Genomic DNA, 27,744 nt, shown 5'->3' with positions numbered 1-27,744 from the left:
CTGGAGATGCTGGGGGTTGAATCTAGGACCTTCTGCTCTGCTACCAACACACAATCCTTCTTTAGTACTCTCTGTGTTTCGGGAGAAATCACTCCAGGTCCACTTTGACAACAATTTCCTCTGGTGCCTGAATCTGCTGCCTTCTTAATTACAGGTTCCTTGTTCTGAAAGCAATCAGGCGGGGGTGGGCTTTGGTAATATGGCATCCAGAGCAAGGCATCAATATAAATATAGGTATTGTTATTATTATTATTTACCCCCTCAGCTCAGCACCCTGTGGAGGGGAAGCACCCGCACCACCCCAAATCCATCGCTGCAATTGGGTCAGTGGAAAGTGGAAATTGGAAAATGGAAAGTGGCTGGACCTTCAAGGGTCACTGGAGACTGTCTCCCCTCCCTCAAATATAACTGAATTAACAAAAACTAAAATAAATTAGCTTCCAAAACATGTATTAATCTATGCAGAAGGGGCACAAGGAAAGAGGAAGAGGTGTTAGAGCAGGCACAAAACTTTGAATTTCTCAGCAAGGACCTGCCACCCAGAACCTGTTGTGGCTAAACATAAGAAAGTGTCCAGCTGCATCAAGCCATGGGTCCATCTCATCCAGCCTGCTGCTCCCTACTTGACAGAGCATGAGACTCTTAACGTCAGGGTCATGGGTTCAAGCCCCATGTTGGGCAAAAGTTTCCTACATTGCAGGGGGTTGGACTAGATGACCCTCATGGTCCCTTCCAACTCCACAATTCTAGGATTTTATGAGACTCCTGACTGTCGCCAATCAGATGGTCCCAGGAAATCCAAACACAGGGTTTTATAAACCTTAATCTACCCCCCCCAAGTTATCTGCCCCCCAACTAAACAAAAACAAAAACACAGCAGCCTTTCCAGTTAAAATAACCCTGGGGGATAATCCTGGCTAATTTATGTGATGGAAAAAGCTTAGCAGAATTAAACTCAGGAATCTGTAATGAGAGTCATTACAATGAGAGCCAGCATGGTGTAGTGATTAGAGTGTTAGACAAGTACCTGGGAGACACCTGTTCGAATCCCCACGGACATGAAGCTCACTGGGTGACCTTGGGCCAGTCACTGCCTCTCAGCCTTGCCTACCTCGCAGGGTTGTTGTGGGAATTAAATGAGGAGGCGAAAACAATGGACGCCACTTTAAGCTCCTTGGAGGAAAAGGTGAGATAAAATTGCAATTACTACTACTACTACTACTACTACTACTACTAATAATAATAATAATAATAATAAATACATTCCCAAGTTATGCCACACTATCCATAATTTTATAAACCACAATTACTTTCCCCTTGGTTCTCCTACCTGGCTCATAATAAAGTCCAAAACACTGTGGCTTTTCCTGCTAAGCTAACCCTGAAAGATAACCCTGGTTAAAATCTGAGACCAGACAGCTGAGCAGAGCTGTGCCCCATTCTATAATGGATCCATTCCCAAGTTTAGAGAGTTGAACAGCAGGCGTGTGTGTGTGTGTGTGTGTGTGTGTGTGTGTGTGTGTGTGTGAGAGAGAGAGAGAGAGAGAGAGAGAGAGAGAGAGAGAGAGAGATGCCCTCAACCACCCAACTGCAGATAATTTGAAGGAGAGTGTTGGGGCCTTTTTGCACTAAGCCACAACCTGCAATGTTATAGGCTGCTCCCAAGCATTTCAGCAGAGAAACGCTAATGTAGGAGGAAGGGCGAAGCAATGAAATTCAAGGCAGGGATTATTCTTGGAAGTCCATCCCTCCTCCTCCTGCTGCTGCTCACGCTAAATGCTTTCTGCTGCAAGAGGATGCCCTCTGATGCATACTCTTTCTGCAGCAGGGAAGGGAAGGGGCAGAGAGAAAAGCTCTGCAGTTTTTCCTTCCTCCCCCCAGAGTTCCCACTGCAGCGAGACTGCATCAGAATAAAGAAGGGGGAGGGGGAGGGAAAATGCAATGGATATGGCCGCAAGCAACTTCCCAGGGAAGACTTGGGTTTCTTTCACATGCAATTTAAAAAAAAAAAATTAAAAAAATTCAAAGCATCTAACCCCCCCCCCAAACCTCACGCAGACACATGCAATCCCCACTCCACACCCACAGCAACTTAAATCAGAAATAATATTGAAACCTGGAGGGTGGTTTTAGGGAAACGGGAATATAATTCAGCTGTTCTTTCTATGGATCCCCTAGGATAATTCCAACCGGCTCCAAATCAAAAGTTGAAGGAACAGCTGGGAATCTCCATGGTCCCCGAAACTGAGTGATTTCTGCAAATGAACGGAACTGTTTTGATCCCTGAGCTGGAGACCATGGGCATATTACAGAAATATAATTTTTAAATAAAAGTAAATTCAAATAAATTGAGATGCATCAGAGTCATGCTATCAAACACTCTTACTTCACACACACACACACACACACACACACACACACACACACACACACATTACCTGCCTTCTCCTGGACCTGTGATCTGCAGCTCTGCCTTCCTCTAGCTGGAATGATGCTTGTTAAAAAAGTTACAAGCTTCTGCTCAGGAGGCAGGACCTGGGAAGGAGTCCTTGCACGGATAGCATCCAGGGAAGCTCAGAGAAGCTGTTTAAGCAGGGACAGGAGACAAGAAAGTGGGGGGGGGACAATGGGGAGGACATTAAATATATCAAATCACTTACTTTGCAGGATTGCATCTTCCTATGGAAAAGCAAAAACCACTCCCACGTCAGAGGCAGCATTCTGCCTCCATCAGTTTTCTGCAAACGTGGAAGCCAGAGAGTGTTGCTAGTCAACGAATGCATCAAAGCTATTCTGAACATCTTCTTTTTGATGGATAGTTGTCACAGAAAGGTTCTTGGGGCATGGGAACGTTATGTGTGTTCACACACACTCGTGTCTGCTTGTGTTACTCTGCAAAACATAGAATCCTGTCATTTTAGAGTTGGAAGGGACCTCAGTGGTCATCTAGACCAACCCCAGTCCTGTACATTGGTGGCCCCCATCTAAAACACAAACAATTGTCTCCAACTAAGTCCTACTCAGAGCAGGCCCACTGGAACTCATAGAGCTGAGTTGCCCATGTCAGTTAATGCAGCGGTTCTACTAAGTTAGTCCTGCTCAGAATGGGTCCATGGAAATTAATGGACATGGGTAACTTCAGCCTACCAATTTTAGTGCCGTCTCCTTGGAGTAGGATCAACATTACCTACACCTCCAAATTAATCACAGTTTGACTGCAAGTTAGGATTAGTACCCAGCCACCCTTTACACCTGAAAGACATCTTTTGTGCGTGCAGAGAAGCAAATAATAATTTGGAACATTTATGACCCATCTTTCCTGCCTTCACAGGGCTTTGCCCACGGCAACATCCCAAATGCATAGTGTGTATTTAAAAGCACTGCCCCAAAAGTCAACAGAGGAGAATAAAACTAAGTGTCAGCAGTAGTTCATACACACATTGATCTACAGTACTTAAAAGCATTTCTAAGCCACTTAATATTTGAAAAATCTCAAAATGGTATTATACAAAAATGCAACATTCAAATGATGAAACGGGGCCATAAAACAGAGATACGGTAGGAGTGCCCAACAGCTATGGGGCAGAGCAGCTGCCTAGCATGCAGAAAGCCCCACTGCCCCAAATCCAATCTACAGCACCTCCAGGTGTGGCTGGGAATTGCCCTCAACCTGAAATCCAGGAGAGCTGCTGGCAGTCTGTGCCGGGACAATGCTGAGCTAATTCGACCAATGGTCTCACTCAGTATTAAGCAGCTCCCTATGCCCCATGGACATTTCTTTCCTTTCCTCCTCTTTGGCTAGCTAGCACTTTTACCCATTCAAATGAGTTTCTATTGGTTAAGAAACTTCCAATTATTTTGTTTTTTAAAAAAGAGTTTGGGGTAAGGGAGAGTCAGCGAAACCCACACTCTTCACCTGCTGTTTGTGGACCAGGCCTTTAAAAAGATGGGAGCAAGCCAGGTCATTCCCCACCTATGGCTACTACTAGACATGATAGCTATGACCTGCCTTGATGGTTGAAGGAAGCAATGATTCTGCATACCAGCTGCTGGAAGCCACAGGACAGGAGGGTATTCTCGTGCTCAAACCCGGCTTGCGAGTTTCCCACAGGCATCTGGCTGGCCACTGTAGGAACGGGATGCTGGTGGACTAGATGGGCCATTGGCCTGATCCAGTCGTGCTTGATTCTGATTCCTATGACTAATTTTAAGGCCTGCCACAAATGCAGGGGGTTGTGGGAGGAGGGTTGTAGTTACAATGCATTATTTAATTTGTTGTTGTTGTTTAGCCATGTCCGACAACAATTATTTAATTATAATTATTCTAAGCAGTTTTATTATTATTTATTAATATTTAGGAGGTGGAAGAAAATTCACCTTACAAACCAACCTCTCCAAGCTCTGCCGCAACCCAAAACGGATCCGTGCATGGAGTGTGACGACTTTCAGCTTAATTATTTGGCGGCATGCATTAAGTTTCATTTGCAGTCCCGCTGGTAGCAATGATTTGTATATCTAGGGCCTTCTTGCTGGGGTGAGGGTAGGCAGAATGAAACCAGATGGGGCAGGGGAGATTATAGCAGCATTTAAACCCCCCTCACTTAGGATCAGGAAGCGGAGAGCGCCAGGGGAGCTCTGCCCACACCCCCTCCTTCCTACCTACCTCTGCAGTTCCCCAAGCTTTCTGTAACTGCAGCAGTTCCTAACTCATTGGATATGTGTCCTCCGGACATGCTGTGCGTGTGAGCATTGCAGCTCCACTGCAGCAACTGGCGGCCGGCTGCAGAGTGTTCCAGGCCGGCTGGCTCCTCTACTCCACTAGCCAGGGTAGACATTGCAGGTGCAACGTCCTTGTCTTTTCCAAAGGGAGAGAGAGAAGGAAGGTTGGGATGGAAAGGAGCCCATCTCATTAAGCTGTGAAAGCTGCAAGGCATTTAAACCCTGCACAGATCAATATGGAGAGTGGATACTTCGTCACAGCCAGGGTTGCAGCCAGCCATTATTTTACTCAGAGTAGACCCATTGAAATGAATGGCGCTGCGAACTGCCCTGTGATCTTCGGATGAAGGGTGGTATACAAATTTTAAAAATGGAATAATAATAATAATAATAATAATAAGCCTTTGATAATCAGTGAACATTAATGTTCTTTACTTGGATTTTGTTCTTTTAACCCACATGCAACTGTGCTTATTCTGCATGCCTGTTTTTTGGTTTTGGTTTTTGCCTTTTAATTTTCTTCTGTTGTTAAAACTGTTCTCTCTGTTTGTATGATTTTTTAAAAAAGAAAAGAAAAACCTTTACTACCAACACCACCCCCCAAAAGAAAATGAAATAAAAGAATGAATGAGCCTAAGTTAGGCATGTTTGTTAACTTCAATGGGGCCTATTCTGAGTAGGTCTAGTTCTACAGTATATGTAATTGTTTTGTAGGGCTGATTTTACTTTCTGTAATTTTCAGCACCCACCGTTTTGAAATGTTAATAGTTAAGCAGTATATAAATACCTTAAACAAATACCATACAGTACTTGTTTTAATTGTTGTTATAAAACACAGCTTTTTATCCTGGTGTTTGACCACAGAGCCATGTGTTTTCAGGGCCACCTTGATTGCTGTGACTGTAGTCTGTTGTATTAATTCTGAATTTTAAATTGTCATAATCTGTCCTGGTATCTGCTAGTTGAAGGTAATGAATTATTATTATTATTATTATTATTATTATTATTAATGCCCTGTTTTGCAGGTGTGCTTTTGCATTGTTTTTGCAGATTGTGTTGTGAAATCGCTTCAAGACACTTTGGAGGAAGCAAGCCATATTTTTTAAAAAAATAACGGCAATATTGTTTTCTGCATTCTGAAGCTTCAATGTTTTCGAAACAGCAGGGCCTATTGGAATGAATGGACCGTGTCTATTCATTCCAATGGACCCACCAACATTAGATATAGTCCTTACTCTCAAGTAAAGTACTGCACGTGTGTATGGGATTGCAGTGTTGAAGGTCACAACATCACAAGTGCAGTCTAAAAACAACAAGATTAAAAATTGCACCTAACCATTGGTCAACACTGCCTTGCAACAAAAAATGATCCTAAAAAAAAAGAATCCCCCCCCGCGCTTTAGAAAAAGCCTTACCAACGCAGTCCAACAGATGTCTACTCAGAAGTAAGGCCCGTTGTTACTTTCTCTTAGGGGCAAATGCGTGCACAGTATTGAGGAGTGTTGCAGTCTGTTACTTGGCAGCAGAGTTCCGCGCCCCCCCCAAGCGCCTTCCTCCCCACTTGGTTACCAGCTACAGTTTTGGCTGCATGCCTGAGCCTATTTACGTGGGAGTAAACCCCACTGAACTTAATGGGACTGACTTCCGAGTAGGCATCTAAAGCTCTCCCTCCCGCATCACAACTGCCTGCGCTTGTGCAACGCGAACCATAAATATTTTCGTTTTTATAAAAAAAAACCCACCCTGCTTGTCTTTTGGAAGAGGAGGAGCCTTCTTGCCCTTCCAAGGAAACCAGATCAACAGCGCGCTTCACGTTTGCTCCAAAATTCGCTTTTGGGTGCTCCACGCCGTCAGTAGGAGGGAGGTGAGTGCCCTGGATCAGCATTGGACCTAGAGCAAAATGGGAAGTGGGGGGGGGGGGGTCCAGATCTGTCCACTCCTCTTCCACCCCCATCGCCCGCTAACTGGTTCCTGGTTGCACCATTGCAAATTGAAAGTGTTGCGTTGCGCCATTCAGAGAAAAAGGTTCGTTCTGTACCTGCTGGAGGAAGACCCAGGAGACTAGATTTTAGTTTATTTTTAACTGTTTCTTTGCAAAGGCAAGCAAGGCAGCCGCCTCCAGATCTGGCCTTCCGCGGCGCCAGACCAGCTGATCTTGCAGTGGAGCATGGCAAAAAAAAAGGGGGGTGCACCGTGATCAAATCAGGAAGCTTTCTCGCTTCGGCCTGTGTTTGTGTTTGCTTCTAATAAAACTCCTAGCCATTTAATCAAGACAGAGCTGGAATTGCCCGGGTCATTCTACAGGGTCACGGAGAGTCCTGGGAACTGTAGTTCCTTAAGGGTGCTGGCAATTGCAGTTCTGGGAAGTCAGCACCTTTAACAAACTGCAGTTCCCAGGGTTCTTTGAGGGGAGGGGAGTAATGAGTGTTAAAAGTGGCACATGGCTGATTTAAACCTGTGGTGTTGGTGTCACCTGAATCAGGGTTGAGGAACATGTGGCTTTACCTCTCTTGCTTTTTTTAAAAAAAACTGTCCTACAACTCCCATAATCCTTGACTGTTGCCCACGCTGGCTGGGGCTGATGGGAGATGGAGTCCCAACAGCATACAGAGGGCCACAGGTTCTCACCTCTGGCCTAGATTAAAAAGAATAGAAAGTTGGTATGCTGGATAGTAGAACATTTGCTTTGCATGCAGAAGGTTCCATGTTCAATCTCCAGCATCTGCAAGTAGGGTTTGGAGAGGCCTTTCCTTTTGTGTGGCGTGTACAAGCCACTCACTTTTTGCACAACTGCCAATTAAGAACATGGGGGGAAATTTGACTCAGGATGCATTTCAATGGCAACCTACCTAATGTGCAGTTACAGTGAACTGAAACAGTCCTCTGCAGCCAATGAATGTGTCCATAATGTATCCACTAGGGGAGAGTGTACATATAAACAAATATATTAGTGAAAGTAGCATACAAAAATGCATAAAATTAGGGGAAATTGCATATAAACTTGTGTTCCTTAAGGGAAATTAACAAAAAAATAATAATGCCAATTTCTCATCTTTTTTATAAAAAAATGCAAACTCATAAGGAAATGAGAAGAAATGAACTATAGTTTGCAAGAAGGAGAAACTGAGAGTCACCTCCATCGTTCTGTCCAAGTTTGCATCCACAACCCAGGTGGGGCCGTCAGAAGCTGCCCCATGAGAGAATGAGACCCTTGGTTTGGAAAATGTTCCTTAGTCCTATTCTGATTACTATCAAAGGCCACATCATACATTCAAAGCAGTATCATACCATTTTAAACAGTCACTGGCTTCTCCCAAAGAATCCTGAGAACTAGTTTGCAAAGGGTGGGTTAGAGACTCCTCTTCCCCTTGCTGAGCTACAGTTCCCAGAGTTCCCTAGGAAGAGGGGTTGGTTGTTAAACCACAGTTGCTGCGAATTGCAAGTGGGGAGAGTGTTGTTGTGCTCAGGTCCTGCTTGCAGGCTTCCCATTGGGGCCTGGGAGAGCAGGATGGTGGACAAGACGAGCCTCTAGTCTGATCCAGGAGGGCTCTTCTTATGCTCTTAGTCAGCATATTTTTCTTGGCTGGCTTAAAAAAACAATCAGACCAATTCATGGGGGTTAAGACTATCAGTGACTACTAACTATGGTGACTTTCTCCTACTTCCACAGTCATGCCTCCCAAGTACCAGATTCTGGGAATCACAAGTTGGGAGAGTTGCTGTGATACTGAGGTCCTGCTTTCAGGATTCGCACTTGGGGCATCTGGTTGATCACTGAGAGAACAGGATGGTGGACTAGATGAACCTTTGTCCTATCCAGCAATCAGAATCTTCTTGGGCAGTTATGATAAACTGCTGTGAACATGGAGGAGACTCCAAACATCCTATAGTTGTTTCAGTGGGTTGAGGTCTTACCTGAGTGCCAGGGAAAGCCTTGCTGGGCTCAAGGCCTCCGATGGGCACCACCTTTGTGCAGAATGGTACATCCCAGCCATGCAAACACACAAACACCCCTCTCCGTGAGGCCAGCAAGAGTCACAGTTCAAGAACAGGCAAAAGCTAGAATGTGCAGGGCTAGTTAAGAGTGTGGCCTGGGATGCACTAACGTTTTAACCATAGCTAAAAGCCCCACAAAACTACTTGAAACGTTTTAAAAATGTTGTACATAAGTTCCTTGTATGAGGGACTAATTTTGCCTGATTGTTCTGATTCTTTTATGTTTTTAATTCGTCTGATTGTTTTTATGTATGTCGGTTTTATACTGTTTTATTTTTGGTTGCAGTACATTATGGGCCTATGGCCGAAATAAAGTTTATCTATCTAGTGTGGCCTGGGACTAGGGGGGTGGTGCATGGCCTGGGGAGAACCTCAAAGGTGATATAGATCAGTTTGGGAAGCCACATTAGGCCCTAAGATTCCCTATCCCTGGGATTTTATTCCAAGGAATAATATTCCAAGTAATACACCCACAAGGCTGTTCCAGTTGCTTTTGCTCACATGATGGTTGAAAATCAGTAGTCCAGTGCTACTCACACACTTCCTTGTTTGATCAATCTGACGTGGAAGCAGTTAAGCAAACTATCAGCTTCCCCTCCCCTCAAATAGTCTGGGTTTATTTGCATGACAACTGGGAACAGATAAATATTGTTGGAACAGCTAGGTGAATTTTGTGCAATTGGATGGGTGTTGTGTAACTGGGGAGTTTTCTGGTGGGAGGAGGAATGTGTTAGAAGCGTTTCAGGCTGCTGATTCTGCTCCAAAGAGATGAATGGATCCATCTCTGTTTTTGTGGTCTCGTCAGCAAAAGAAAAATGCTTGCGCACACCTGTGTGTGCGCAGGCACACACACACACACACTTATCAGGACATACTTTGCACATTTGTAGATATTACATTTGACACCACAAGATCAAGTGTGGTTCAAATCACTACTCTCCTCTCTGGCAAGTAATAATTGGCTTTGGGCAACCAGTCAAGGAAGCTTTTTGAGAGTTGACTCTTTCAAGCCTCAAGGGACTAGCTTAGGTGTACTGTGGACTAGAACCTTGTACAGAGCTATTTACAAGGCTGGGTTTGAGGGCACAAAGAGAAGGGGATGACAGAGGACGAGATGGTTGGACAGTGTTCTCGAAGCTACAAACATGAGTCTGACCAAACTGTGGGAGGCAGTGGAAGACAGGAGTGCCTGGTGTGCTCTGGTCCATGGGGTCACGAAGAGTCGGACACGACTAAACAACTAAACAAGAACATGGTATTTTAAACTGTGGGGGTATTGTTTTTGTTCAAATGAATTTCAGTGTAATTAATTAATCAAATAAAACCAATCAGTCCCATCCACCCAGAGAGGGACAGATGTTAGCCACGGTGAACATAAAACAGGGTGGTGTAAGGAAAGAGGAAGGTACGCATTACTATTCCCCCCGCCCCTGCTGGGAATAGGAGAGTTCTAGTTTTACCAGGAAAACTTGGGAGTTGCTTATCTCTGTAGTCTTTTGTTTACCCTACAGCTGAACACAGCAGCCAGACTGGTTTTGCAGATTCTTTCTCACAAGTTTAGAAGACAAAAAGGCAGCAGAACTAGAAAGAAGCTGGTTCCTCTGCAGGTGACTTATTCCACAGCCTAGGTAAGTCTGCATGGCAGGATCAGCAAAGGGCAATAAATTTGCATTCTGGTCCTAAACCAGCATTCACCAAACTGGTGCTCTCCAGAAGTTTTGGACTACAACTCCCATCAGCCCCTGCTATTGGGCTGGTGGGAATCGTAGTGCATAACATCGGGCAGGCCCTGGATTGTTATAGGTAAAAGGTAAAGGACCCCTGGATGGTTAAGTCCAGTCAAAGGTGACTATGGGGTACAGCGCTCATCTTGCTTTCAGGCCAAGGGAGCCAGTGTTTGTCCACAGACTGCTTTCCGGGTCATGTGGCCAGCATGACTAAACCGCTTCTGGCGCAGCAGAACACCGTGACGAAAACCAGAGCACACAGAAACGCCATTTACCTTCCCGTCACAGGAGTACCTATTTATCTACTGGTGTGCTTTCAAACTGCTAGGTTGGCAGAAGCTGGAACAGAGCAATGGGAGCTCAACTCATTGCACGGATTCAAACCACCAACCTTCCGATCAGCTTAGCGGTTTAGACCACAGTGCCATCCACATCCCATACCTTACCTGGGTTGTTATATACTGCTGCCAAAAAGGGTATAGGAGCTCACCCCACTTCCCTAAGTTGTAGGATATTTCAGTGTGCCCTGATTAGGGGGGTCTGATTGCTTGTAATGAGGTTGAATTGGTGTTGTAAGGGTGTTTTTGTAATAACTAGTTTTATTTTCAGATGTATTTGTTTTTAAAATCTTAAAATCGCGGCTTACAAAGCCATAATAGATGTTGAGGGATTATTGAGAGCTGAATGGAGAATGTGCATTAAAAAAACATATCAGGAGGATGATACATTATTAGGGTTGTTTGTAAAGCTAATTCTACCCAGAGTAAATGCATTGAAAAAATTCCTCAAACCAGAGCCATGTGCTGTAGTGGTTAGAGTATTGGAACTAGAACCTTGGAGACCAGAGTTCAAATCCCCCAATCGGCCATCGAGCTTGCTGGGTGACCTTGAGCCCATCACTGCTTCTCAACCTAAAATACCTTGCAGGGTTGTTTGGGGGGTTAAATGAGGAGGGGGAGAACCATGTATGCCCCCGTGGAATATCAATGCAAGGAAATAATCACATATGTCCATTAATGTCAGTGAGTCTACTCTGAATAGGACTGAGTTGGCTACTACAATCCTTAAAGTTTAATGTTATATTGATAGCCCAGTTGGTTTGAGCGTGATGCTGATAATGCCAAGATTGCAGGTTTGATCCCCAAAAGGTACAGCTGCATATCCCTGCATTGCAGGGGGTTGGACTAGAAGATCCTCAGGGTCCCTTCTGATTCTATGAATGGACAAGGACAGTTATTTTTTAACTGACTGTATGTATGTATGTATGTATGTATGTATGTATGTATGTATGTATGTATGTATTTATGTATGTATTTCAGGGGTGACATTAGGCAAACTTGTTTTAACTTCTGACTTTTACGGATAACTTTTATTTTATGTAAACCGCTTAGAGGTTTATATGAACAAGTGGCATGCAAATTTCTGTTAGGTAAATGAAAGGAAATGATTATAGCTTTTAAAACTTTCCTTCCAGCTCTCTGTGTTTCGCATGATGCTTTTCAGAGCCATCTTCACCCTCATCTTCCTCTGGGGAGTCCTCCCTTCTGAGACAAGAGAGTCCCGTGGCCACATCTCGGTGGTCCTCTTGGGTGCCACAGGAGACCTTGCCAATAAGTACTTGTGGCAAGGACTCTTCCAGCTGTACCTGGACGAGGTGAGCCATGGGCATACCTTCACATTCCATGGGGCCGCTCAGACAGAGCCTGAGCGAGGGCAGAGGCTGGTCTTTGAACGGCTGAAGAGGCTGGCCTGTCCATCAGACGTACCCCCAAACAGGTGTGCTGTGTTGAAGGACCAGTTCATCAGGCTGACAGATTATCACCAGCTCAAAACAGCAGAAGACTACGCCACCCTAAACCGGCAAATTACGACCACGCTCAGTCAGGAAGGCATGGAAGAAGCAGGCAGGATATTTTACTTCTCCGTGCCGCCGTTTGCCTATGCGGAGATTGCCCGGCACATCAACAGCAGTTGCAGGCCGCCACCAGGGCGGTGGCTACGGGTGGTGCTGGAGAAGCCTTTTGGCCATGATCTCAGGTCAGCCCAGGAGTTGGCTGATGAGCTAAGGACTTTCTTCCGGGAAGAGGAGATATACAGGGTGGACCATTACCTTGGCAAACAGGTGAGTCTCCTTGTGAAAGCCGGAGGGGATATAACTTGGTAAACATGGGAAGCTGCTTCCTGAGTCAAGCCATTGGTCCATCTAGATCAGTATTGCCTACACAGACTGGCAGCAGAGTTTTGGACAGGGTTCTCTTCCAGCCCTACCTGGAAGCACTTGGAATAGAACCTGGGACCTTCTGTGTGCAAGGCAGATGCCCTACCACTGAGCTACAGCGCTTCCCGTAAGGCATAGCAACATAAGAAGCTGCCTTAACCCAAATTAGACCATCTAGCTCAGTATTGGCCACTCTGACTGGGAGCAGCTTTCCAGGATTCTCAGCCTAACCTGGAGATGCCAGGGATTGAATCTTAGACCTTCTACTTGCAAATTAGATGTTCTAAAACAGATTTTCTTAACTTCGTCTTCTGGAAAACATGCCCAGGGTGGTTTGGGCAGGTAAGCAGAGGCTGCCAACACCCCCCCTGGAAAAAGGCAAGACTGAATCAACATGTGCAGTAACGCAAAGCGGTGAAATTCCTCAAAAGTATTGGATTTGTAAATAAAACAATAAAGCAGGGGTAGTCAGTGTGGTGCCCTCCATATGTCATTGTACTCCCATCGTCCCTGACCTTTGGCCTTACTGGTCAGGGCTGATGGGAGTTGGAGTCCAACACCTGGAGAGCCACAAATTCCCCATCCCCTGGACTAAGGTGGGCTTCAGTTCCATGCACCTGTGGCTACTAACCCTGACATCCACTGTCGGATGCAGGGTGCCCCTGAATGCCAGTTGCTAGGAATACAAATGGGGAGTGTGTCTACTTCTAGATAGGGCAACTGTTTGCTCACCTAGAGAACAGGATGCTGGACTTCTTGTGCCTCTGAATATCAGCTGTTGGAAATGACCAGTGCTGTCACACTCAACTCCTGCTTGCGGGAGCATCTGGTTGGAATAGGATGCTGAGCTGGATGGGTCATTGGTCTGATCCCACAGGGCTCAATGTTGTAAGATGTAGTGGTGGCCACCAACTTGGATGAAACAAATTCCTGAAGGATAGGGCTATCCATAGCCATGTTCTCCCTCCACTGCCAGGGGTGGCAATGCTTCTGAACGCCGGTTGCTGGGAATCACAGGTGGGGAAAGTGCTCTGGTGCTCAGGTCCTGCTTGAGGGCTTCACCTAGGGGCACCTGGCTGGCCACTGTGAGAACAGGATGTTGTTATGCGTTAGTGATGAAATAAAACTGTAGAGCAGTGCTCCCAATATGTGTGGTGGAATTACGTGGGGGGGGGGGGCGCTAAGAAGCAAATGGGAAGCAGTGAGGCACTGGAGGTGTAAATGACTCTCAAACTTTGAAAAGCTGGTGCCATTCGTTTTGTTGAATTAATTAAACGGAGTAGTTTTACCTGGGTTTTGAGCAAATGCGCAATTAATCGTTGCTGTTTTGAATTTTATTGCACCGTTATCTTCCTTAGAGGGTTGTGCAAACTGCTATGCTGAATATTGTTTTTTATAGAGTAGGGTAGAGGGCACTGGAGATTAGTTTTTATTTTAACTCACCAAGGGGGAGGTCGCCTGAAAAAGTTTCCTGCTGTAGATGAAGGCATTTCCCCACCAAAAGTAACAATGGCCCGTTATTTTATTAGCTCCCACCACTGCTGTAAACTGGCCACACCAGCAAAGCTGTATCCACCTGATTTCCCAACCAAGGTCGAAAACCTCAATTTCGCTGAGTCATCAACCTCGCCGACCGCCCTCCACACTCTCGCTAACAGAGAGTCAGCCAAGCACCAGATTTTCCAAACGAGGCTTTTAATTTGATAAGGAATGTGGAGCACGCACAATTCTCTTTTACATTTGCTTGTTTGTTTTACAAGGGGGCAAAGTCTTTAGCTCCAAGGCAGTAACAAAATGGGTGGTGGTGGTGGGGGGGGATATGTCATTGTGGCACCAGTGAAGGATGAGGGTTTTTTATTCCTTGGATCAGGAAGCAGATTCTGGATAGTGGTAATCAGGGATTTGTTATCATCACGCAGGCTAGTATTAATGCAGTTAAACCCTAAAATTTGAGACATGGTATCAGCATTTTTCTGGAACGCAGGTGGCGCTGCGGTCTAAACCACTGAGCCTAGGGCTTGCTGATTAGAAGGTCAGCACGGTTTGAATCTGCGACGGGGTGAGCTCCCGTTGTTTGGTCCCAGCTCCTTGCCACCTAGCAGTTCGAAAGCATATCAAAGTGCAAGTAGATAAATAGGTACCACTCCGGCAGGAAGGTAAACGGCCACATGACCCGGAAGCTGTCTGCAGACAAATGCTGGCTCCCTCTGCCTATAGAGCGAGATGAGCACCGCAACCCCAGAGTCGTCCGAGACTGGACCTAACAGTCAGGGGTACCTTTACCTTTACCTTTATCAGCATTTTTCTAATTTCATTCCCAATTATAAATTTTATTTACAGTATATATTTTTTCCTGCAAGGACATAGGGAGCTGCCTTATTCTGAGTCTGCGTTCATACAATATATATAAAAAGCACACACACACACACACCCCACTCACAAAGAATCTTGGGAACTGTCTGTTAAGGGTTCTGGGAATTGTAGTTCTGTGAGAGGTAAACTACAGTTCCCATAATTCTTTGAGGGGATGGAATGCAATTTAAATGTCTCGTGTGTATGCAGCCCAAGTTTCATACAAAGATCCTTAAGGTGTCGAACATGTTCCACACAAACAGATAATACCACACAGGCCTTTTGTTTTGTTCTCCTAGCCAGCCAGCCAAACCATAGGCCCGCCTGGCAGCGGCTCCCAGGGGTTTCAGGCCGCAAGCATTCCCATAAATTGAATGTATGTCTGAATGAATAATCCTCACAGAAGTAGTCCATCTGTGTCTGGACTAGACTGCAGGTGGGGACTTTCCAGGCAAACATACAGCATATTGCTGCATAGTGGCCACATCTTTTTGTGCTGATTTTTCCTTTCCCAAAATGGGGGTGTGCAGCTGTTACATGGTGGTGACCAGCACGTGGTGAAATACAGTATTCTTTCCACACAGATATCTACCACGTCAAGGAGAGCCAAGCTCCTGACATGCTAGCTTTCTACATGGGGGGAGACTTCCACCCCCCCTTGCCTACATCACTCTATGGGAGCATTTTTTTCATGTAGCCCTCCAGCTGCAGTCTGAACTGGTATAGTCATAGCTGCCAAGTTTTCCCTTTTCTCGCGAGGAAGCCTATTCAGCATAATGGAAAATCCCTTTAAAAAAGGGATAACTTGGCAGCTATGGGTATAGTCCCAACACGGGTTGACTGCCTTTTTTCGAGGCCTCGACCACACCATACATTTAAAGCACTATTATGCCACTTTAAACTGTCATGGCTTCCCCACAAAGAATCCTGGGAACTGTGGCTTTCCCCACCTCACGTAACTACACTTCCCAGAATGGTTTAACAATCAGCCCCTCTTCCTAGTAAACTGGGAATTTTAGTTCTGTGAGGGGAATGGTGTGTGTGGGGGGGTCCTCCTCTCAGCACCTTAAATACTACAATTCCTAGGATTCCCTGAGGGAAGCCAGGACTGTTTCCAATAGCATCTATGGAGCCAAGGTCTCCATCACTCGAGGAAGAAATGCACCCTGGATGTCTGAGAAGGGCCTTGAGGTGTCCATTTTGAAAGCCCCTGAGGCCATGTGCTGTGCTTTTGGTTTGCAGGAAAGAGCTCTCCCCCTGCTTAAAAAGAAACCCTCCAACCTGAGCCATCTTGCATTAGTAATGTGAATATTGGCCTTTGAATATTTACCTCAGCGCCGACTCCAACCCCCCTGGGGAGGCAGGGGGTTAGATCTTCGCAGCATCTGTCTGATTCAGCCACTTTTGAGCCCACAGGGAATTCAAAAGTGTGTGGTGTGTGTACATTTTTATTTATTTATTGCAGGTAAAGGCTTTTTCAGATGAAACCTTCAGAATTTTGTCCGTTTGCCAATTTTCTCTCGTCCCTCCTCTACTAAATTCCAGCACCTTGATTTCCTCTCCCCCTCAAAATCCGAATTATATGTTAGGTAAAGTTATATACTATTGGAAGGGCTGTGACTTAAAATCTCTAACAGCATTCCTCTTTCCCACCAAAATAAAAATAAAATCTAAATACAACTTTGAATTAATTTTGGGTGCTTTGGGGGGGGGGGTCAGTACCTCTCCACCGCACCCACCCCCCAACCAAATATTTCAGTTCAACCAATGTTTGGCTATGGGAGGGCAACAGTAAATTTTAAAAAAATGTTAACTTGCTTTTTTGTTGTTGGTTGACTGAATATCAGGACCCCACCCGCACAATGCTGAATCAGATATTAAGGGGCAACACACACACATGTATGAGGAAATATGTTTGGGTATTTTTTGCTTTGAAAAATTGTTAAGGACACAGTAGTGGTTTATAAGAACGTAAGATGCATAAAACGATGCCCGGTGCAGAGAAAATGGAGAAAGAGGTTTTCCTCCTCCTCCTCCTCTCTCTCTCATTGTCCTAGAATTCGGGGCCACCCAGTGAAGGTGAATTTTGGGATATTCAAGACAAACAAAAGAAAGGACTTTCTTCATGCAGCACAAAATTTAAACTATTATTACCTGTTCATTTTATTCTTTGCGTTTATATCTCACCTTTTCCTCCAAGGAGCTCAAGGTGACATACGTGGCTCTCCCCCTGCTCCTCATTTAGGCCTTACACCAACCCTGTGAGGTAGGCTGAGAGGCAATGACTGGCCCAAGGTCACAACCCAGTGAGCTTCGTGGCCAAGTGTGAGGATTTGAACCCTGGTCTTCCAGGTCCTAGTCTGACACTGGCTCTCGGTGTGGAATTTCCCGTGGTGTGGAATTTCCCGTCGCCTCTGTAGTTGTCACAGTAATTTATTTATCTTTTGTGCCAAGTCCCCAGAAGCAATTAAACATTAATCCCTCTGCTTTTGATGTTGTTTTTTTTAAAAAAATCTCTTCTGTCTTCCCCTGCCCTTCCCACCTTTTCATCTCAATTATTTCCTCTCCAAAGGCTGTGGCTCACATCTTACCGTTCCGAGACCAGAACCGATACCATTTGGATCCGATCTGGAACCGGCATCACATTGAAAGGGTGGAAATTGTCCTGAAGGAGACAGTGGATGTGAAGAGTACGTGAGTCTTGATTTGAAGTCCGCTGGAGGGGTAGCTCGAGAGCCAGAGGTTACTTTCACACATTTGAATAAAACAGGCCCCTCTCTCTGAATCCTGGGAACTATAGTTTGCCCATGACAAAGCTACAGTTCCCAACACCTTCAACAAACTAAAGTTCCCAGAATCCTTTGGCAGAAGCCATGTACGTACTTTAAATGTGTTGTGTGGAAGCACTTTTATACCACTTTTAATCATAGCTGCCAAGTTTTCCCTTTTCTCGCGAGGAAGCCTATTCAGCATAAGGGGAAATCCCTTTAAAAAAGGGATAACTTGGCAGCTATGTTTTAATGGCTTCTCCCAAAGAATCCTGTGAACTGCAATTTGTTCAAGATTCTAGTTGTTGACCCCTCACAGAGCTACAGTTACCAACACCCTTAAAAAAACAAAACCCTACAGTTGCCAGGATGCTTTGGCGCTTTAAATATCTGATGCAGATATGGCCCTGGGAAAGGGGACCCTTCACAGATCTGGAATGTGTCTTCTGACGCAGGGCTGGCGATCTTGTTGTCTTCCAGATGATGCTGGACTACAACTCCCATCATCTGTAACCACTGGCCATGCTGGCTGGCATTATATCAGAAAACCAAGTCTCTTTGTTGAGCCTGTAAAATTAGGGCCCTTCCAGAACCGTTTTTGGACACGATAATAGCACATTAGTGGTGATTTATACTGGACCATCCACAAATCATGGACTGACTTGGTATTAAGGCAACTTCCTCTGCCCCTCTTTGAATCAGCCCCTTCAATAGCCATGAGGTCTGGAATCTTAACTTTCTAATTTAGGGGAAGGACAACAGCTCTGTGACAGGGCATCTGCTTTGCATGCAGAAGGCCCCTGGTTCCACCCCCAATGCGATCTCCAGGTTGGTCTGGGAACACCCCCACCTGAAACCTTGGACAGCTGCTGCCAGTCAGTGCAGACAGTACTGAGCTAGATGACCAATGGCCCAAGGCAGTTTCTTGTCTTCCTATTGAAAGGTCATATCTGATGTATTTGCAGTTTTGAATTGCCTGATATGCATATCACCTCAAGACAGTGGTTTCATCCCCACAACAACCCTGTGAGGTAGGCTAGTCTGAGAGAGTGTGAGGGGCCCAAGGTTACCCAGTGAGTTTCATTGCAGGATTTGAACCCTCGTGTCCAGGTCCTAGTGCAGCGCTCTAACCACTATGGAAAATTGTCTCTCACATGTGGATTGCCTTGAGACGGTGGGGGTTTAGGGGGAAATTAATACATTGGTGGTGCTGATAATAAATAATAATAATTGTGTTCATGCCCAATGTACAAGTCGCCTGAGTCAGTATAATGCAGTTTTCACTGGGCTGCAAATCAATCCTCATTGAATGAAGCCCCCTCCCCACCTTCCATTCTAGTATTATTGAGGAGTGGGGAAGGCTGCAAGGCTTCCCCCATCCTGGAAGCTGGCTGTGGTCCTGTTCCTTGCGACCCCAGTTCTCAGCTCCGTCAGGACAAGCCAGGCCTCACGTCCCCATGAACTCAAGGACACAGCTGTGCTCGATTTCGCTGCAGTGGCTGCTGCATTACTTCCGCAGCGCCGGTTGCACCTGCCGCCTGCCTCCGTCCTGGGGACAGCCGCTTGGCCACGCTTCACTCCCTGCAGCGGCAGTGCCGTGCCAGTTAGCCATTGCCTTATTAAAAAATACTTGAGTGATTTTTCTTTCTTTTTTTCTTTTTTAAAGTTATTGTGGTTTGGCAAACTCCCGTTTGCTCCATCCATCCTGGTTGAGAAAAAAAGGGGATAGTCGCCAGCTGAGACCTACTCAGAGGAGACCTGTCAGAATGAACAGACCTGAGCAAGCCGTGGCAGTTATTTAGTGGGTCTACTCTTGAGTAGGTCTAGCATTGGCTTTAACCCAATGCCATCAGGCTGTCTCCTTATTTCTCTCCCCCTTGCAAGACTTCCAACGGGTGATCTTTCATTTGCTGACAGCCCACTGCCACCAGTCCCCGTCCCCACCCCAAATGCTGAAGTGATGCCTGCATTGCCCAGGTCCTGTGCCAAAATGTGCGTGCGGCATTGATTACGTTAATGAATGTGCCTCCGGTTGGAAGGAGATGGGGTGTTCTCGGTTCCAAAGTTTTTAAGAGGGTAGAGAGTCGCACTGTCATCTGCAGAGAGATTGCCTGCATCTGAGCACCAAGGGGAAATGAGGGAGGGGGTTCTCCTAGAGATAAATTGCCTTTCTTTCCTCCCACTTCTCTCCCCCCCCCAACATATGCATCACACCCTCAGTCATTGATCTCCAGGTGTTGTTGTGTACACACCATGGCTGGTTGCCCACTCAGTTTTATTTTTTTTAAAAAAAATGTATTTATTGAAGATTTTCCAACACACACATACAGAAATACAAAACACAAAAATACACAGTACAAAAATACAAAATACAAAAACAAAAATGCAAAAAACAAAAAATATCAAAGACAAAATCTCTAACTTAAATCTTGATCATCACCCTTTGGACTCCCTCAACCTCCCCCACCTTGGGTCCCTGTTACGATATTGTTTAAACAGTATTCATTGTAATTTTGCTAATCTTACATATTATTCTCTCAATCCTTTGTTCTTATTTTCAACCCTTCTTCCATATACTATTGCAATCACCTTTATCTAATATTTCAAATCAAATATTTCTAATTCCCTTTATTCATTCTATAAACATTTTCCCTTCTGCCTATAATTTTTATTAACAACGAATCATCCTTCTAATATTAACTCTTAAATCAGCTATTATTTAAAACCCTTATAACATTGCTCCCCCCCTTCCCCCAATCCAGATTTTCCAAAAGCTTACAGCGAAGTCCATATGACATACCAGTATAAGGCCATTCCATATCATCCATCTCTATCTACATTTACATTCTATTAACCCACTCCCACCCTTTGGTTGCCCACTCAGTTTTAATCAGCGTAGACTCATTGAAATGAACAGCTACGGTATGTCTGTTAACATCAATGGGTCTACTCTGCATAAAGTTGAATGGCTCCTACTTCCTACATTTGAAGCACAAACACACACTGAGTCCCGGGAGCCGTAGTTTAAAAATGCTGGGAATTGTAGCTCTGTAATTGGTAAACTACAGTTCCAGAATTCTTTGGAGGAGGATGCTTTAAACAAGGGATGGTGCGTGTGTGCAGCCTATATGAGGCAGCCAGGGCTGCTGAAAGGAAGGCCGGCAGCTAACCCTTTCCTGTAACCTCTCAAGGGCACTGCAGTATGAGGCTGAGCAGGACCTCTCGCTCCTTCCAGCCAGTCTGACATTTTGATTTTATTTCAATTTATTCTTGTTCCATTTCATTTCTGCTTGGCTCCTCCTCCCGAGGAGCTCAGTAGCAGCCCAGGTGTGAACAGGGCTCTTGCCTGTGTTTTGCAAACATGCACAGCAGAAGCTTAGGTTCTCAGCTGGAGTAGGGAAATTTTGGCTGCATAAACAACATATATTTCAAGAAGCCCCCCCCCCTCCTCCAAAGAGAATCCTGGGAACTGTAGTTAAGCCCTCGGTGAGCTACAATTCCCAACACCCTTAACAATATATAGTTCCCAGGATTATTTTGAGGGGTGTGTGCTTTGAATATATGGCATGTCCACAGCCACTGTTATAGTAACATATTTATTACTTAGTTTTTCTAAAAAGGGATTGGATAAATTCATGGGGTTTGTGAACAGTGGGTTGAATGTTGGACTAACACCTGGAAGACCAGGGTTCGAATCCCCACACAACCATGAAACTCACTGGGTAAGAATAATAAGAATAAGAATAATATAGTCGTGATGGCCATGCTTTTACATTTAATTCATTTTTTTTAAAAAAATCTTAGCTGCTCAAAAATCTTTTCTTCTTGGGCAGCATAGAAATATTGGAAGGTATTTAAATAGGTTTTACTCAGAGAAGACACACTAAAATTAGTGGGCCTAACTTAGTCATGCTTGTTGATTTGAGTGAGTCTCCTCTAACCAAAACTTAGTTGAATATCACTCACTGGATTGTCTCCAATGTTAGTCCTACTCTGAGTAGGCCCATTGACATTAATGGGCATGATTAATGGGTCCATTAATTATTGTAGGTCTACAAACTGTTGCTGTTATTATTATGAATCTCATTTATGAATCGCTTCCACTGTGGCATCTCAATGCAATTTAAAATATAACAGCATGTGTACATCAGTCGCTTGTATGAAAAGAGTTAACCACAATTGTAATTCTAAAAACAATTAGCAAAGCAATTATAAATACAGAAACAGTTTAAAACAGCAACACGTAATAAAATCAGTACAAATCCGAAACAGATACCCACTGGGGTAAAGATTTGAAGTCATAGATCCATCTAGCTCAGTATTGTCTACACTAGGCTTCCTCAACATCGACCCTCCAGATGTTTGGAAACTACAATTCCCATCATCCCTGACCACTGGTCCTGCTAGCTAGGGATCATGGGAGTTGTAGGCTAAAAACATCTGGAGGGCCGGGGTTGAGGAAGCTTGGTCTGGACCAGTGTTTCCCAACCTTGTGCCTCCAGATGTTTTCGGACTACAATTCCCATCATTCCTGACCACTGGTCTTGCTAGCTAGGGATGATGGGAGTTGTAGTCCCAAAACATCTGGAGGCACAAGGTTGGGAAACACTGGTCTAGGCAGAGTAGTATAATCTGAGGCATCATTGCATCCAAGGAGGGCCCATTGAGTTGAGATTCCTGCATTGCAGGGGGTTGAACTACCTGGAGATACCAGGGATTGAACCTGGAACCTTCTGCATGCAAAGCAGAAGTTCTGCCACTGAGCTACAGCCCTTCCCATAAATAAACCAGTGGGTTGCCAAGCTTCTCTCGCCAATTGGGCATCATTTATGTGTTGTTGTTGTTGTTGTTCCCACCCCCGGTGCTCAGATCGCACTGGCTTCTACGAAAAATATGGGGTCATCCGCGACATCCACCAGAACCACCTCACCGAGATCTTAATGTTCCTCGCCATGGAGCTCCCAGCAAATATCAGCAGCTCCGAAGACATCATCCAGAGCAAGCTGCAGGCTTTCACGTCGCTGCAGAGCCCAGAGATAACCAGCGCCGTCATTGGCCAGTACGTGGCATACAACAGCCATGTGAGGGAGGAGCTTCAGAAGGGGCAGGACTACTTCAGCAGGACTCCAACCTTCGCAGGTAAGTCCAGTGGGGGTAAGGGTGGCCAAGTGCAAAAGTTGGAAAACACCTTCCCCGGGTGCGAAAGAGGACAGGGCTCTGGCACTTTTAATAGCTGCTTGCCTGTTAAGCGGCACTTGGTGGAATTCCCTGTTAAAGGTGCACAAGCCCTTCTCCATTCCCCCAGTAATTTCTGTATCTAAAATAAAAGATACCAAAAATTAATATCAATTAACAGCAATAACCCCACCCCCTAACAAAAACCCCTAAACCAGGCATCCCCAAACTGCGGCCCTACAGATGTTTTGAACTACAACTCCCATGATCCCTAGCTAACAGGACCAGTGGTCGGGGAAGATGGGAATTGTAGTCTAAAACATCTGGAGGGCCGAAGTTTGGGGATGCCTGCCCTAAACTATATGCCAGTCCCAGAGTCTGTTCAGCAGCCTCAGTTTTTGTAGCTGGAGTCAGTCAGGCCAGTTGGAAAAAGCCCACTGAGTCAGGGAGCAGGTCTTCTAGACTCACAGCCAAGACAGTTGTGACGTAACAATAATAACAACACTTCTGCATCTTTTGTTTCAGGTGTGCTGGTTCACCTGGACAGCCTCCGCTGGGAAGGGGTCCCTTTCATCCTCGCCTCCGGAAAAGTCCTGGATGAACGGATCAGCTATGTACGCCTCCTCTTCAAGAACCGGGCCTACTGTGCCCAGAACGAAACCATGTGGGACCCCGAGAGCAGCCAGTGCAAGCCCAGGCAGATCATCTTCCACATCGGGCAAGGAGAGTTGAACTCACCAGCCGTCCTGGTCAGCCGCAACCTCTTCAAGCCCACCATGCCGGACAGCAGCTGGAAGGAAGTCCGCGACCGCCCCCAGCTGCGCATCTTCGGTCAGCCCCTGTCTGATTACTACGTTTACGTCCCCGTAGTGGAGAGGGATGCCTACTCAGTCCTGATCTCCAGGATCTACTCTGGCAAGAAAGAGTCCTTCATCACTGTAGAGAACTTGCTGGCATCCTGGGCATTTTGGACGCCACTGCTGGATGGGTTGTCTAGCCAAGCCCCGCGTTTGTACCCAGGGGGGCGGGAGAATGAGCATCTCCTGGATTTTGAGATGGTGGGCAGGGAAGTGTCCTTTGTGGCGAAAGAGACCATTGAACTGATGGACACGAGGGACGAACAAACCCCGGACAAGTACAAGACCATCCAGTCCAGATTTCGGCAAAGCCAGCTGATCACCGCTTGGTCGGAGGACCTGATCGACCGGCTGGCGTCGGACATGGAAGCGGCGGCGGCAAGTGCCGTCCAGAGGTCCGGGGAGTTCCACATGGCGCTCTCGGGAGGGTCAAGCCCCCTGGCTTTGTTCCGGCAGTTGGCTACGCGTCACTATGGCTTCCCATGGAGGCAGACCCACCTGTGGCTGGTGGATGAGCGCTGTGTCCCTCTCACCGACCTGGAGTCCAATTTCGGCACCCTGCATGACCAGCTGCTCCGCCATGTCCGAGTCCCCTACTTCAACATCCACCCCATGCCAGTGCACCTCAACCGGAGGCTCTGCGTGGAAGAGGACAAGGGCCCCGAGCTCTACGCCAATGAGATTGCCGCCCTGGTGACCAACTCCAGCTTCGACCTGGTGCTGCTGGGGGTGGGTGCCGACGGGCACACGGCCTCGCTCTTCCCGCATTCGCCCGTGGGCCTGGAGGGGAGCCAGGGCGTGGTGTTTACCGAGAGCCCCGTCAAGCCGCATCAGCGCATGACCCTCACCTTGCCGCTCATCAACAAGGCCAAGCGGGTGTCGGTGCTGGTGATGGGGAAGGGCAAGCATGACATTGTGACGGTAGTCAGCAGGGTGGGGCACGAACCCAAGAAATGGCCCGTCTCCGGAGTCAGCCCCAGCTCTGGCCAGATAGCATGGTACGTGGACTATGAGGCACTGCTTGGATGATGCCCTGGTACTGCTGCCTTCACCTGCTCCCCCTCGCCCTTTGCCTGTCTTGGCATTCAGGATATTGGGCAGCTGTTGCAGCTGCTTCTGTCTTCAGGAAAATTATTCTGTCTGGTGGCAGGGAGTTCCACTGTCTGTTAATGAAGAGTGTATTTTTATTTTTTTAAAGAAAGATCTGCAGACCAAGGCCTGTCTGATAACCTGCTGCTTCTGACAACAGCTGGCCTTATTTCACCATTGGCCCGCAAACTTAAAAGCAGGATGTGACAGGCCCTTCAGGTATGTCCCTAATGTGCTACACTGCCACCATGTGCAGAGGATCCATTTAGACATCATGGCTCATAGCCCTTGATCGACCTATTCTACCCTGTGGGATTTGTCTAATCCTGTTTTGTCTGGGGTTTTTTAAGCTGTCTGTGCTGGAGCCTGTTCCCACATCTTGCGGCGAGTTCTGTCGGTTAATGATTTGGACCTGTGAGCTTATGAGTGGTGGCTTTAAGAGCCGAAAGGTCCTCCTGGCTCTTTCTTCTGCCATGCTCAGGTCTCTTCACTGCTGTGTGCCTCACTTTCCCCTCTCCTCTTACAAATGATCTGCCTCTGACAAATTCCCTAACATCCACAGTTGAAGTCTTTGTTTAAATAGGCCTTAGGAAATTTGTAGGTTTTGGCTACTGGTAAATGGCTCCACGGTGCCTCTCTCCATATATAGTTATAAATATATAAAAGATAGTGTATGCGCGCGTGTGTGAATACACACACACTGCGCTGGTATACACACATACCCACAACTCCTCTTTTGAATAATTCATGCAAAGGGAGCTGATATGCAAATTCATGAACTTCTTTTGCACAACCTGAGATCTCACCTTGCGCTGAGCAAGTTCTCCTGCATAAAAATCTTGTTTCCTCCTGTGAAAGCTGGCTTGCAGCCTGATCCAGGGAGGAGGAAAGCTTCCCTACGCCTGGTAATTTCAGTGTCCTTAGGCGAGCCTACGTAGCTCAACACTGCATTGAGGTGTTAGCCTAGGGGATTTTCTCATCTTTGCAGGGCGGTGGATGTCAAAGCCAGTTCCTAGCATCGAAGGGGAATGGCAAAAAGAGGAAAGACGGACTAGATTCTGCCACAAGGTGGTGCTGTTACATGAGTTTCCACTTTTTCTTGTTAAGAGTTTCTTTTAAACTAGGCTTAAAAAAATAGGGGCTTTCAAAGTCTGTTTTGTGTTCCTACTTATTTTCCCATAAAATGTGGCGCAGCCACACCATACATTCCTACCGTGTTTCCATGAAAATAAGACACTGTCTTATATTTATTTTCCTCAAGAAGACACACTATGGCTTATTTTCGGGGGGTATCTTATTCCAGCGGGAAGGGCTCTGGGCGCGGCGCGGCATGGCAGAGGGCAACAAGCTGTTGCTAGGAGGTGCCGCATCCATGTCTTATTTTTGGAGTATGGCTTATATTGCATAAATGCTTAGAAATCCTGCTATGGCTTATTTTATGGGTATGTCTTATTTTTGGGAAAACACAGTATATTGCAGGGGGTTGTACTAGATGACCCTCAGAGTCCCCTCTAACTCTGCAACTCTGTGATTTACACAGCACATGGTCCCTCTAAATAGAGAATCCTGGGAATGCTAGGTTACATATCAGAACTACAATTCCCAGCACCTTTAACAAATGGCAGTACCCAGGATTTTTGAGAAGCCATGGAATCATAGAGTTGGAAGGGATTCCAAGAGTCATGTAGTCCAATCCCTTGCAAGGCAGGAATCTCAATGTGCGGTCCCCCATCCAATCTGAAACCATACCAGCTTTGCAAATATGCTGCAGTTTTATTGCTGCACCACTTGGAATTGTGCTTCAGAACTGTGGTGTGGATGCGACCTGAATTTCTTGCCTAGAGCAGGGGGTGGGGAGGAACCTGTGCCCTCTCCCATTGTTGTTGGGAGTACATCTCCCATCATTGGCTGCTTTTAGAGTATGTAAAAGCAACCACTGTCCACTCTTAGTGGAGCCCATGTTCTGTTCCTTTCTTCAGGAGTCTGGTTGAAAAAGAGGCAGACTCAGAGCAGCTGCTCATACAGAGATGTGGCAGGCAGCCCCCCCTTGTGGCAGGTGTACCTACCTACAGAGGAGGCTGGCCTTTTCTCCCCCCCCCCCAGCAGTATATCATACAGAAATGCAGCAGGAAACCTCCTCTGAAGCCACCTGCCCTGGGATTACTCTTTGATTAATTCAGTTTTTCCACGTCAAAGTTTGGGAATTACTGCTTTAGTATAAGAGATGTGTCTTCTATAAATACTATCAAGCTCTGTGGGGATTTGAACAGAGGCTCTTCAGATTTCCTGCAGCAAGCCAGCTGCGGCTTTGACTACTACTGCTGTTTTTAAACACTTACGGGGTAGGAATGCCCTCCACAATTGCTTAGATGGATTAATTTTTACTATGTCATTTAAAAAGTTGTTTTTGTAAGTGAACACTGGAAATAAAACTTTTTTAATTTTATAAAAAAAATAAGAAATAAAGTCTCACCCTTGCAATAAGTAGAGAAAATGTTTTAAATGTCATTATATTTTGATATTTTTGCCTCAAAAGGAAAAGAATCATTAATATATCCCTTTGCTTGTTTGTCTGCCTGTTTCCTTGGTTAATATCCTGCCTTTCATCAGTTCCACTGATCATAGGGTGGGGTACATCTTATCCAGGGATGTATCTGTCTGTTTTGGTTCTCTCAACTTACAATTTTTCCAATCAATTCTGTTCACATTTCTACAGCAATTTGCATTTTTTTTTAAGTCCTCAAGAAAATCTGTCAACATTTTCGTGTGAATTTCTCCTCAAAATATCATTTTCGTGTGCAATTTCACCTAAAATACAGTCATACCTTGGAAGTCGAAAGGCA

The 27,744-nt window shown here is 45.8% G+C and overlaps 1 protein-coding gene and 1 long non-coding RNA gene across 3 annotated transcripts; one reads left to right on the top strand and one right to left on the bottom strand.

Annotated features, from left to right (window-relative positions):
- On the bottom strand, positions 1-6,583 carry LOC118087087 (uncharacterized). The gene is made up of 4 exons (XR_015950443.1): positions 6,462-6,583; positions 2,439-2,583; positions 1,028-1,173; positions 1-164 (listed from the first exon to the last, which is right to left on the bottom strand). It is a non-coding gene; the product is annotated as an uncharacterized LOC118087087 (long non-coding RNA).
- Positions 6,448-27,631, top strand: H6PD (hexose-6-phosphate dehydrogenase/glucose 1-dehydrogenase). Of its 2 annotated transcripts, XM_035119405.3 has the most exons (6): positions 6,448-6,583; positions 10,227-10,343; positions 11,917-12,564; positions 17,585-17,702; positions 22,650-22,919; positions 23,481-27,631. In XM_035119405.3, the coding sequence occupies exons 3-6, from the start codon at positions 11,932-11,934 to the stop codon at positions 24,839-24,841; spliced, it is 2,382 nt and encodes a 793-aa protein (XP_034975296.3). In that variant the 5' UTR covers positions 6,448-6,583; positions 10,227-10,343; positions 11,917-11,931; the 3' UTR covers positions 24,842-27,631. The 2 variants fall into 2 exon arrangements, with proteins under 2 accessions (XP_034975296.3, XP_034975298.3); XM_035119407.3 differs by lacking the exon at positions 10,227-10,343 and having other exon boundaries at positions 6,490-6,583.
- Positions 27,632-27,744: the final 113 nt, after the last annotated feature.

The sequence above is a fragment of the Zootoca vivipara genome, chromosome 6, assembly GCF_965207765.1.
Source record: "Zootoca vivipara chromosome 6, rZooViv2.hap1.1, whole genome shotgun sequence".
Classification (NCBI taxonomy): Eukaryota; Metazoa; Chordata; class Lepidosauria; order Squamata; family Lacertidae; genus Zootoca; species Zootoca vivipara.
Note: the sequence above shows the minus strand (reverse complement) of the source record. Positions and strands in the feature narration are given on the sequence as shown.

Bases quoted from the DNA above. Each gene is read 5' to 3' on its own strand.
- H6PD (XM_035119405.3), top strand. From the start codon at position 11,932: ATGATGCTTTTCAGAGCCATCTTCACCCTCATCTTCCTCTGGGGAGTC. The intron at 12,565-17,584 runs GTGAGTCTCCTT...TCCTCTCCAAAG, and splicing joins ACCATTACCTTGGCAAACAG to GCTGTGGCTCACATCTTACC. The intron at 22,920-23,480 runs GTAAGTCCAGTG...CTTTTGTTTCAG, and splicing joins CAGGACTCCAACCTTCGCAG to GTGTGCTGGTTCACCTGGAC.